The sequence below is a fragment of the Halichoeres trimaculatus genome, unplaced genomic scaffold (assembly GCF_033239565.1).
Source record: "Halichoeres trimaculatus isolate MK-OKI-2021-1 unplaced genomic scaffold, fHalTri1.1 fHalTri1_scaffold_3, whole genome shotgun sequence".
Lineage (NCBI taxonomy): Eukaryota > Metazoa > Chordata > Actinopteri > Labriformes > Labridae > Halichoeres > Halichoeres trimaculatus.
The window spans coordinates 18,614,232-18,627,917 of NW_027437181.1; the positions used below are offsets into that span (position 1 = coordinate 18,614,232).

The 13,686-nt window shown below is 37.7% G+C and overlaps 1 protein-coding gene across 1 annotated transcript in view; it reads right to left on the bottom strand.

The window, feature by feature from the left end:
• Positions 1 to 3,316: 3,316 nt before the first annotated feature.
• The window catches only part of galnt18b (UDP-N-acetyl-alpha-D-galactosamine:polypeptide N-acetylgalactosaminyltransferase 18b), a 92,273-nt gene continuing 81,903 nt past the window's right edge, over positions 3,317 to 13,686 (bottom strand). Inside the window, exons 9-11 of the mRNA XM_074667025.1 lie at positions 11,145 to 11,240; positions 7,660 to 7,824; positions 3,317 to 4,291 (exon numbers count right to left, since the gene is read on the bottom strand). Coding sequence (XP_074523126.1) covers positions 4,145 to 4,291; positions 7,660 to 7,824; positions 11,145 to 11,240 — 408 coding nt within the window. The 3' untranslated portion in view covers positions 3,317 to 4,144. The remainder of the gene's footprint in view (positions 4,292 to 7,659; positions 7,825 to 11,144; positions 11,241 to 13,686) is intronic.

The following is a 13,686-nucleotide window of genomic DNA, read 5'->3' on the forward strand; positions in this document are numbered from 1 at the left end:
TAGACTTTCAAACAAGCAAGAGGTGGAAATAATAGAGAGTGATGGGGTGATTTAGGGTCTTCTTAAAAGGGTTAGGACATAGTTCGACTTTTTAGGAAACAATTGCTTGATTTTGAGAGTAAGATGAGAAGATGCTCTCATATTTGTAATATGAACATTAACACACTATCTTAGCGCAGCATTTTTAGCAGGATAAGAGTAAAACTAACAGAATGAGCCTCCAAGCAACCCTCAAGCTCACTTATGAACATGCTTTTTTTTTTTTTTGCAAATACTCAAGAGTTTTTCCAATGATTTGCCTTTTTTAAATGAGGAAATCCTGTGCTGTGCTGTTCATTGTTTCAGACTCAACTCCCTGAATATCAACACATATTACACATTTTTCTTTTTGTGGACAAAAACGATGGGACAAAATGTTTTGATCGAGGGGCTTTGGAGTTTGTGCAAGATTAATTTCTTTCTTCAGACAGAGGCAGGCTGTTTCCATCAGCTTCCATGCAAAATAAAGCCTGGATCTCAATGACAACTGTTTTAACATTTAGCAGCTCGACTGGACTTTATTTGAGTTTATTTCATTTAATTTTTTTGTTAGAATAGGGTCACACTGCACATTGATATGTAAATTGCTATGTAAATGTGCAAGATGGGAGCCACTAGCTGTAAAAAAGTTTACATAGCACCAGACAGCAAGCACAGAAAAACTTTACAACTACCCACACATACCAATTCTGAATGTAGATATATATAAAGTGGGATGTAAGGTTTAAGTGTATGAACTATTAGAGTGTAAAAAAGCAGTGGTAAAATGTTTTGCATTTAAACCAATGGATTGTAAAAGATAAACAAACAAACAAACAAACAAAAAAACATCAACCAACAACAACAACAAAAAAACCATGAATAAATAGATAAATAACCCCCCCCCCCCCTTTACTTTATTTTGAAAAATGCCATTAAGGGAAGCCAGTTTTGATTGTAAAAAAAATACACTTCCCCCATTACTTTTGCAAATTTCTCCTTTGATTAAAATAACACAGTCTTCTAGCAATGTTGGCCCTGCTGCTCTGTTACCCTGTAATAATATTAACAATTAAACATGTATTTTAATGGCACAGATATTAAAGATTATTAACCTGTATTTTATACAGAGCTGCAAAGGTCCCATGAGCTACAAACAGGTATGCTACATACCCAATGCTGCTAATGATATCATGTTATTAACAAAGTCTTCAGGTCCCCACTATTGACACTCTTTGAGAAAAAAAAATGACATGACAGAAAATTGAGGACTCAATGACTACATTTGTTCAACTCCTTGAGAGATTCTTCTGACATGGTGTTTGACTCAAATAATACATAATCCACCTTTCAAGGCAAATGAGATCAGTACTTTCTGGAAATTTTAAATTTAACAAGCACTCTCCTCAGCATGCTGTCATGATAAATCATTCATTTGAATATGATTTCAAGGACCGTTGCAGCAATGATTACAAGTCAGTGTTTAATTACAATCACAAGAAAAAAATGACTATAATTTCGTCAATGAGAGATCATAGAGAGGGAGTCAACCACAGTTTCACCGTGGGTGTATTACAATAAGACTACTTAAATGAAATACAGTATGTGACTCATTCTCACATACAGCCAGACTGGACGCAGATTGACATATCTTTTACTACAATTCTCAAGATTTTGAACTTGAAAAAATTATTGGCACAAGTCATTATGCTAAATCAACAGTGTAGAAATGTATTAAATATCTCTATTTATGAATGTTGAGAGATTTCTCAATAACATAAACAACCTATCTTCAAAGCTGGAAATAATAATCGGAAAGGGCACAATCAGGTTACATCTTCACATGATCAGCATATGGAAGGGTGAAGTAATGTGGAGGTGGGTCCAGCTTAGTTTTTTTTTTCTTGCTTTGAAAAGTCTAAACATGCAGGGGCGCTCTTATTGCACATATTAAGACGTGTTAGTGTGGAAGGTCTTTTTGATGAAAATGGGTTTCCATGTATATTTGATGCCATGGTTTGCAAAGCCCAGCTTGAGTGTGGATGCTAATGAGGACTGGCATGTTGAAAACAAGCTGTGCCACTCGTCTCCTCCCCAGGTGCAAACAACAGTCAGAGGAGGGAGCGGCCCCAGTTTCTTAGCTTCTGCCCGTGTATTTGCCATTACAAACTGACAACATTAATTCAAAGACTTGGAGTTGTATAAACAGTCTGAGTGTATTACTCTGCATTGTTCAATAATTGTAGAGTTTTTACTATTGATGTTTGATACAACTTTTTTTTCCAGACTGATACCAGTACGAGTACTCGCTCTTGAGTACTCACCAATACCAAGTACTGATACTACTAGTAGTTTTGTATGTAAAATTTCAATTAGTGGGGACACATCATTTTAAACAAACACAGCACAGTCACCCTGCCATCAAGCTCAAAATGAAACACAAACAACTCTCTCAGTTTTTAAAAAAAAAATAAATTAAGAAAAGTGCATGTGTGGACTATTGCTTGTCAAGGTCAACCGGTGGATTGTTGACTGGTTTAACAAGATGCGTGAACTCAAGATGTCGCCTTCTTGATCTTGCACTTTTATTCTAATAGTAAATCACAACACCAAACAAAGACGTTTGCCACCGTCAAAGAGCCGTGTGCTCATCCAGTCACAAAAAAACACACCCTCTCACCTGATGAGCACACCTATATCCATTTCCAAGACTCAACCCATGAATTACTATAGCACAAACAAATATAATATGTGCATAAAAATGGCTGCAAAAGTACAAATTAAAACTAATGTCAGAGTTTAAGTAATTTCAAAATAAATTGAAGTGCAAAATTGAAAATGCATGTTTGGCACAGAAAGTACACACAAAGTATATTCACAAACACAACCAAATATAAACACTTAAATGTTAGCATATTTTGTGTTTTGACTCTGATTGAATGAATCATATCCAAAATTAGGGCACAGACGATTTCTGGAGTACATGCCTGTAGCATCTTTACTAGCACAGTGTATACAATGCTAACAACACATCCCCACAGGATTTTAGTCCTGTCTTAAAACTTATCAGTAAAACAGATCAAATTGTATAAATTCAAGTGGTCTCAACACATCTTTATTATGCTTCATAAATGACAGGTTTCTTCACCTCCCCTAAATTACCTGCTCAAATACAGTTTGGCCTCTGAGATCTGCCAAAGTCACTGCAACAGTTGTTTTAGTTGTTTTTTCTTTTCTTTCTTTCTTTCTTTTTTTGACTGCTTTAGTATTTTAGAAGAAGAGGTTGTCAACATTTGCTTTTTTCCTTTTGATTTTTTTTCCTGCAAGTAATGATGATACAATTGTTTTGTACAAATAGCACCTTTGAATAGCACACGTTTTCTCTATCTAATGTGCATTAAAGTGTTCAGTTCATGGTTACAAATCAAAAATAGTTACCTTCAAAGTATGGCTTTAACACTGATTGCTGATCCCACTGCTTTTAATTCAAGAAATCCTCTTATAGGTTGAATCACATTGAGCTGCAACAATAAAAAGACGCTTGCACTCAGGATTTTCAGTAGTTATTTTTACTGTAACTTAATACAAACATTTGAAATATGTACACTTATAAAATAATCCTTCTGTGATTTATTCCAACATTTTCCCACATCTGTACAGCTGAACCCCATAATAAACCTACAAACCTGAGACACTAAAATCAAATCATTACAGCAGGGACAGATTCAGAGAGCTTGCTACACAGTAGCAAATATGATCAGTACAAAAACATGTTGGACCCATTTCATCTTTAAGTCAACCAAAATCTGACTGTACTGGATTTACCACAAAATATACTTAATATACTACTTTGTCAAGTCTGCAAAATATTTGCCAACTATGGCTAATCCCGTAGGCAAAGTAAAATGTTTAACATTTATGATGTGATGTCGCCTGCTCATCAGAGGACATAGTGGAGCCGCAAATGATGTTGAACCATGCTGACTCTTCTGTGGACTCCTGCTTCTTATCCTTTCACACATACACAAACACACACCCACACACACACATACACATGTGCACTCAAAAGAAATGACTCCATCCATCCTGTGTGCTTTTCACTGCAGCATTTCTTTTCAGCAGTCGATCATAAAGAGCTGCTAAACAGGATGTTTGTGATGAACCATTTCTGTCCAGTGCATTTCTGCAGAGCCAGTTGGTAGCCAAACTCATTGTCAGTGCTCGCTACAAGCTCCAGGCATCTCTTTGATTTCCTGTTCTGAATGGATCCTCCCTGAAAAGATAAAAGCAGGATGGTGAAAATTGCGCTGTGCAGCAGGAGAACAATTTGTGTATTCAATATAACTTTAAACCCACACTGCTGCGAACACATGCTGGTGTGAGCTGCTGAAATGCTCTGAGCACTTTGGCCGGGTTTTTACACCACCCAGAAGATGGCATCCCCATGGTTCGTGGGCAAAAATCAACAATACAACTGTTGCTAAAGTGATTTCCCTAGCAAGGCGAAGGTTTTCTGATAACATAATAGGTGAAAAAAATCAGACAAAAGCGCCAAAAATTTAGAAAAAAAAAAAAGCAGATAAAAACACCTGGTTTTGAGGAGGGATGGGCACCAAAACAAAGGCTTATGGTACCCAGAAACAGGATCATTAGTTACACAGCCACTGCAATACTTTTGAAATAAATTATTAAATGTTTGGGATGAGAAATATGCCTGAAGGAAGAGCGAAACCTTTAGTGCAGAAAGAAAGTGAAGTCCAGCAGCTGTTTCTGCAGACTGAATAGAGAGAGGGAGCACATCAGCTCAGTGAAAATATTCCAGCGTGTCCTGATGAAACGAGGCAGGATTTTCTCATTACGGCTTCATGGCTGACCAAGGGCAAACGACTGAAGAGGAGGCCTTCAACAGTCAATACAGCGTGGAGACAGCTGTGAGGGGGAGCTCTTTCCAGTACTATGAAAGAAAGGCAGAGGGATGTGGGAAGAAGAAGACTAAAGCATTGGACTGGTTGGACGGACGGTGAAATGAATTATTCTCTCTGTATTTACACTTGAGTTTGGCCCTCCTGAGAGGTCAAGAGGACTCGTTTTATTGATAACAGATTGGCCATAGCTGCTGAAAGTGGGCATTTATAGACCACCGTGAGATAAGGTCCTGACACAGCCAAATACAGCAGTGAATGGGCAAAAGTTAAGAGTATTTTTTAGAGCAGCAGCCATGTTCTGTATGCTGGTAAAGTGACAAGAATAGATGATATGATTATTATATCCCTAGATGTGAGAAATGATGGAGACGCATTTATTGAGAAAGGTTTTGAAGCAGACACTACTTCACTGTGCTGGACAGAAAGTGCCTTAACCCAAGGAGATGCTCAAAGAAATCAAGTTAAGCCAATTTTTTTTTTTAGCCCTTTTCAAAATTCCTGTTCCTTAGAAAAAACTGTATGTGGTACTCAAGCATAAGACCCCAATATAAGAGGTCTACTTCAAAATATTTACGTCTTCAGTCAAACTAATCAAACGACCCTCTAGTGACATGTGTGATGTGCTCAAAGGAAGAAAGAAAATATTCTTAAGCTACAAATTTCACAATTCAAACTTAGATCTGTTGAATGCAAATTTACAGAGACTGTGTATAAACCTGTTCAACAGAGATTTTCAAACTTTGAGGTTCTCCTCTCAGAAGAGAATGAGGAAGGATAAGTGTAAAGAAAATTTCTGGGACAGATGTGTGATGCAGTGCAAACTGTGGCAGCCACAAGCTTGGTTTGGATTCAGTCAGATTAACATATATTTTTAACATCACATTAGACGTTAAAGAAAAGATGCTCTGATTTGTGATTCTACAACTTGAAAACATTGTGGTTTTCTGAGATTTCTTCAGTATCAAAGTCAATCTGTCTGTGCTTCCATAGGTGGAATGTTAACCTCTGATAGTGTATAGATTGTACGACGTGCCTCCTTTTCTGCCAAGCTTTGCAAGGTTTGAAGCCAAAACTTCGCATTCATGGGCGTTTACAAATTGTGCATGTGTAGAGGAGGCATCCGTAGAAGACATCTGGTGGGTAAGGCTGCAGGACTGGCATCAAATCCTTTCTGCTACCCAAAACATGCATTACATGTACAGATACAATGATGAAGATATCTTAGGTCAGTGCAGTGTGTTGTGCTTTCCTGTTGCCATGGTTCAGGTAGCACTTGGTAAGACCAGCTATCAGCTGTTAGCAGTTTTTATTTTTTTGTTAACTTGACAGTAGCCAGTAAAGCTGTGTCTAAGACCACATGAGAGTTTTTTTCCCTAGCTTTTCTGGCACAGAAAGATGGCAACCATTGTTTTCAATCCAGCCCACTGAGCTCTGATTTGGCCAGTTGTTTCTCCACCCAGAGGAAACAGTGGGCCATTAGCAAAAAATCGATCATGTGGGTGGTGATTCAGAGGCCTGGAACAAGGTCAAAGTTAAAATCTAAAGCACCTTAACTCAGAAGAGTTATACTGATGCTGCTCATTCTAACAGCCTCCAGGAGTTGGCTGATGAATGTATATGAAAACTTGTAGCAAGTGGTGTGCTATGGTTTATATATTATTTACAGTGTTGTATACAGAACAAGAGGTGCTTGTTGCAGAAAAAAAGGCATCACCCACACATAACAACAAAAAAAGCATCAAGCAAAACAAAGCTGTGTGGTCCTACCCACTTGTTTGTTTTCTAATCAGAAAATATGCACCTGCCAACACATGACTCATCTTTACATACAAGCTCAAAGTTTCAATCTTTTATATATAAAGTATTTTTCTTTGTGGATGATTTGAAGTTGTCACAGTCTGTGGAACAGTTTCATATACTGTACCACGATATACTGCATTAGAAAAAAAACAAACAAAAAAAAACAAACAGAAAAGCTGCCCCATCTGATCTGTCCAGATGTCCACTCCCTAGACTTGCTGGTGCTGATGCCTTCATCTTGGCTTGACACCTGGCACACAAGCAGTCACAACCGTGTCCATAATTGATGCCATGTGTCAGAGGTGTGATTGGCTCTAGCTCCTCTGATGAGTCCCCTTCCTACTAACTAGATGATACAAGTTCACTAAAATGACCACTTATAGCCTGATGGCATGACAGGTGATGTGGAGACACCTGTAGCGGCCATCCACAAGTGACCGTCAGAACAAATACAGCATGGAGTTTGCATTCAGACCACATTTTGGATTTATGCACATTTGGCTCAAAGAGGAACAGACTTTTTAATTACTGCTGCACTGACAGCAGAGCAGACAACAATATGAGGCCTTTTGAGCCCAAATCAAAGTATGCAGTTAATCCAATTCACCCACCGTCAAGGGCCATTTTTAAGGTGGATGTCTGCTCTGTTTAAAGACTCTGTGCAAGCACGTAGCCGCTAATGAAAAAAGACAATCATTAAGTTTCAATGAGTGTTCGTTACTAAATGAGCTGCAGGATTGAGGGGAGCTCGGTCAAACAGTAAATTAAACCACTTGCATGTTTAAAAAGCTACCTCCACAGTTATTATTTTACCCTTGCTCATTCAACGTGTCTCAGGCGGTGTAAGAAAAAAAATGTGTATTTAACCTTGTGTTTTCTGACTGTGTGTATGCAGCGGTGTTTCATGGATTGTTACCTGAGTGAAAAGCCAGTGGAGCTTCATGCGTTTGGCTGCGGCATAGCTGCACTCGATGAGGCGCGGTCTGCTGTTAACATCCACCAGGCACTTGTTGTCGTCATCATCGACGGTGGGACTGAGTAGCCCGATGTGGAGCTGCTTCGTACTGGTGTAGTACACATTCTGCAATCAAAAATAATCCTTCATTAAACAAATTGTGGGGAGCCTCACTGTGCATTTAGACATGCTGGGGCTGACATTTAAACAGCGGCTCCTCCAGAGCTTGTGTATGAATATAGAATTAATGAACTGAGCAGCAAATGAAGCATGCTGTCATATGTGTTATGGTATGATAAAATCCCTGTGAAATTAATTTATATGTACTGAGCATGTATTTACACAGCTATTCTGTTGAAAGGAGGACAAGGAAAGACAGAGCATTACACTCAAAAGATGTTCATAATTAATTCAGGAACGGGGAGAAAACAAGAATAATTATGTCCTCTCTGGCGAAATCCCCCATAAATTGCTTTTTTCAGTCAGTCCTTTTCATTTAAACCTGACAAAAGCCTTAAATCTTTTGCAGGAACACAACAGGAACAACAGAAAGGCATGTTTTGTTTTTAAAAAGGAGAATGCTTAATGTTATAAACATGATAGAGTGGGAAGAGGGAGGATTTTATGAATACATAGACTGTCAGGAAGGTAATCAGACAACTGCTGTTAGTGTTTCTTCAGCAAACACATGAAATGAATACAGATGCCTTTTTGATCACGTTTGATTTAATTTGTGTATTTCACTGGAGAGCCTGTTTACTGCAGTGTTGCCCTTTAGTGCAGCTTTAATGTACGTGTGCACTACCAAAGCAAACCTGCACTCCACAACATTAAAAAAACATGATTGTCTCTTTTGACTTCACTGCATTTTAACTGGATTGACTGTAATTTAATAAAAATACGGCACATTTTTAAAGTTGACTTAAAACCACCACAAAAAAAACGGAGTCCTGTTAGAGCCACTCTTGTTGCGCCATAAAATTTCTGTCTATAGCCAAAAGAGATTCAACCATCTATTATTTCACAAAATATCCCTTTAAAGGTTTGCTTAAGAGAGTGCAAAACTAATAAAAAACACATTTCTTTCCATTTCTCTTTCCTCCCCCCTTAATAACCCCTATTTCTGGCTGAGGTGTACAAATATTACAAGTCTAAGTCTACTCTGCTCTATTGCACTGTAGCTTGGAACATACACAGACATTTGTGCTGGAGTCATCAGATTGAGAAAGTAAATGGTAAAATAATTAACAAAGAGAAACAAGGAACAGGGAGAAACCAGAACTGTAAAATAATAATAATAATAAAAAAAAAATCAGGAAACAGGAAAAACATGCTACATTTAAAAAGATGTACATTATATCAATTTTTAAAATATAATGAAGGAGCTGCACAGTTCTTGTATGAGCATGCAGAGTTTAGAGCTTCAAGTTTCAGAGTTAATTCATTTGGACTAATGTGTTTACCTACAAGAAAAAGTTACATTGCTTAACCAGCATTACAGAAAAACTTCTCTTACTGCACAGGTATTGACCAATTATGTAAGATTTAATCATTCATTTTTAAATCTCTGCACTAAATTTTTCAAACAATATTTGTACATTTTCCACAACCAGCAACCTAAACGATTTGCCTCAAACCAAACAGAAAGGAGAATGATTAAATGTTTTATTTGCAGAATCTGAAGGATTAAGACGCATGTGTGGTTGTAGCAGGCGAATAAAGGATTAAGTTTCCTGTCTGAATAAATTTGTTTTTAAAGCAGAATAAATAACAGGGACTTTGTCTCCATCTGGGGCCAAGATTGCCTCATATTCAGCACCTGGATTACTTTCTTAAACAAACCCAAGATCATTTCTTGTATTTGTAATTAAATTTCATGGTCTTTGTTGGTCACTTTTTTGTTTTATCACCTTTATTTAAAGAAATGGTGAAAAAAAAATGCTTCTGCCTCCTTCACAACCGATGTTAAACTGTGACTCCTGTTATTCATCACTTCTGTTCACTTTTGGAGCGGTGCAGGCTGCCAGACTGTATGTGGTTTTGCTTTCCATTGTTCCTGAGACGAAGTCGGTGTGTGTTATCATTTTGTTGAGCTGCAGTGCTGTACTGTAAGGTTGCTGACAACCTACTCTTACAAAGTCTGTCACGTGCTGGATCGTAAGCTTTGTATTTCTGTTCCTTTCATGCGTGCCTGTGCTCTGAAGAGCTGCATTTACCGCAACACCTGCAATTCAGAGTCTAACTCTGCTGTAATCGCCGATAAGTACATCTTGCAGTTGCAACGGCACGTTCTGACAGAAAACAACAAACGATATTTACATGTATTATAATAGATGCAGTCCAGGGAATGATTCCTGTGGATGATGTAATACAGAGACACAAATATAGAGCAGACTGGATTTGTTTTACAAAGATGATCCCTAATCTCATTAGAAATGCTGGAGCTGGTCCAATCCATTATTTGATATTCCTGGATTAACAGAGATCAATAGCGTAAATAAGATTAGTAATTAGTATATTTTCGCATACTTAGGTCTTAGAAAGTGCTCGGGAAGTTGACTTATGAGGTTTTGAAGAAAAAAAGCACTACAAGATTAGGCAGCTTTCTCCTGAATCGGTTGCAATTTGTGCCCTGGTGTAAATATCAATAGAGGCATAATGAGTGTGAAACATCCAATAGATTCATTTAAATCAAGAGGGATAATGGGAGATCAAGTCTCACTCCATAAGGCAAGTTTTCGGCTGCCGTCGCAAGGTTAAACAATCTCTGAAAGCAATCTGCTCAGACATAATGGGATGGAGGGATCAATAGAAGCTGGAAGAGCTGGGAGAAAGTAAATGATAATCAAGCTGTGCTAACATTTGAAGACAATTGAAGTCCCTGCTTTTTGGGTGGAAATTTATCCGGGACAAGTAGTTCAAGGATACACTTTAACGACAGTGACTGATTGAAAACATTAATACTACCAACAAGCAGTTTGGGATCCTAAACCTGAAACTGCTTTACTCTTTAATCTATATATGATCTTTTTATACTTATTAGAAAACACACATTTTGTAAATAAGCTAGATAAAAAGACACATATTCTGATAAAATCTAACTTTGTATTTTGTCAATATTGTGACATTTCACCTGATGCCTAGGGGAAGCACATGAAAAACTGGAAATGAAGTTTGTTTGTATTTAACAGCACTGAAGATGGTTTTTTTAAAGGGCAAAAAAAGAAAACCTCATCCTGTTTTTATGAGGTAAAGCCCCCGAGGATGATCCAATCCGAAGGCAGAGGAAGGGGAGTTATTTTTCTCGGAGATGGAACAGGTTTTATTGAGTAAGAAAAGCCGAAGATGGAAATAAAATACAGAGGTGGTATATTAAATCTGGCTTTACACTACGTGCTGCATGAAACCATGTTGCTGAAATAGGGAGAGAGTGATGGAGCTCTCACCTGAGGTGTCATCCCGTGACAGAGGTACAGGATGGGCACATTGTCATTGTCGGGCCCTTGGTCCAGACACAGATCAATCTTCAGAGAGTTTTTCAACTGACGAAGACACACAAAAATACAGAGACACACAAAGAAACAAAAGACAGATTGTCAGTAGGCAAGTTTTGTTCATATGAAGCCGCAGAGTTTCTGCTCTGCTGCACTAAGTCTGTCATAATATATCTCCAGAATAGATCACTCATTGGACTGACTAAACATTCAAAGGACAGTTGGACAGCCTAGATAAAAAGTCTTCAATTTCGGCCTCAAATTTTCGGCACGTTGATTTAGTGATCTTTTTCATTTAACAGTGTCAGAAAAACTTCTGTGTCCAGGTTACTGTTTGAATAATGGCCTGTGAAAAGCTAAACTACACTTTTGAGGATGTTGCTGCCAGGGTTTTAAAAATCACAGATCACATGAGTCTTTCACTCATACCCAAACTATGTTGAAACTGAGTCATTGTATTTGTTACAAACCCCTAAACTCTTCCAGCTACTTTAACCTTTGGGGATGCTGATTTAATAAGAGATGCCTTTAAAATGGCAAGCTCTAGCTGTGAATATTAGATTTACAATATACTTCTAATGGATTCATCTGGGTATTATACCTAGATTCAAAATAGTGACTTACACAAGAGGCCCAAGATGGTGAGAGTGAGAGAGGTTTACTTGCAGAAGGTAAATTGGCCCAACCAGATTCACACAAGTCACTGCATTAAGGGCTCCGGGCATCTAACTTAAAGAGCAATCAGTGCAACCACCATCTTTTGAATATATATGATGAGCATATTTTAAATGAACTTTTATGTGGAAACTTTTTTTATTGTCATCCATTTAACAGTAACACAAATTTCAAGCTTTGATGCTCCGAGATGGTTTCAAAACTTTTTTTTCTCTCCATCTTTGTATCATAATCTACCTTCTTTAAACCCTATGGCTGTGTAAGAAAGTTGATCTGATTGGTCAAAACCACATAACAAGGGTCATTTGCTCTAAACAGCTAGAGGGATACCGGGGACAGCCAGGTCACACCTGTCGTACCAGATACATTCACTTCTGCTGTTGGCACTGAGGAAACAGTTTCTTTCAGCACTGATGAACAAACAGAATATTAAATTACAGCATCTTGTCCTGCAACCCAGGCAACTTCAGGTCAATCAGAATCCCTGCAAGGTAAAACCAGACCCCTCGGCTTTTTGTCAGGGTCATGCTAACCACACTGACCCCGTTGGTATTCTTGCTTGAATAACCGGTCTTGTTCACTGTACATTTCCCTTTACTTACATCTGCTTTCTGTGCGTGAAAGTTGCTACATCAATAAAGTTTGTGCATGCATGAATTAAATTTTTCAAGGGTTGAAAGCCCTGAAGCCAAAGTCCTGAATTAACTTTTCCTGGAGGTGGGCTCCCACATGAACTCATTATTTTGAGGTTAAATTCTTAAGGTTGAATGGAAACAGAATTTAATGCTGTGATGTTGAAAAGTGGATGTTCAAACAGGTAAAAGAGATGAATGATTATACAAATAGTGAAAGGTTGGGCAACACTTTACTTTAGAGGTCCGCAAATTTCATCATATTTAAGTAATAATTAGACAAAGTTTTTTCTTATTTCTTTGAAATTAGCACATAACTTTTTCAAAATAGCAAGTCACAACTGGTAGGTTACTGTTTTTTCCAGTTTCTTTGAAATGTACTCCAAACTGCAGAGTAAGAAGGTGACAGTTAGCAAATAATTTATTTGCAATCAAAGTACAACCCACATAAAGTGTTTTTAGAAGTATCCCAACATTTCTGCTATTTCCAAAGAAGCAGGTGATAAATAGCTGCTTAGTTCTTGAATACAGAAGTTAGAAGATTCATTGTTTCCTCTGATAATTACCTTTGAAATGTTCAGTGAATAATTCAGTTTCCCTACAAGCAGCTGATAGTTAGCTATTTGTTATTTGATTTCATCAAGTTCTTTAGTACTGAGTTTGTTGATATGCATTATTGAGATCACATGCAAAATGATACACCTTTATTAGGCCTATCATGTTTTACATGATACAACTGAAGGCTTCAGATGTGATATTCACCATGAGTGGGGTTGTAAATTGGCCTTACCTGATTATGACAGACACTGCGAGTACACACCCACTGCGAAACAGAATCTGCTTTGTATACTTTGTCTAACTATTACCTAAGTGCGATGAAATTTGCAAACCTCTAAAGTAAAGCGTTACTGAAGGCTGTTGTAATTATGTCCAGTTTGTGTTTTTTTTTTTTGCATTGTTCTTCATCAGTGATTCACATTTTTTTCTTTATGGCTTTATGGACTTCTTTAAAAGTTCATGTTGAATGAGGAAACAGAAATCATCCGTAGGAGCCACCCCGATGAGGAAAGCTGTGATGTGAGGTGAATAAAACCATCTTTACTGGAAAGGCGCTGCTAACTTTTTAATAAATGTAGAGGTACATTATTTCTCCCTCAGGGGAAAGAAACTATTATCCAAACATTAAC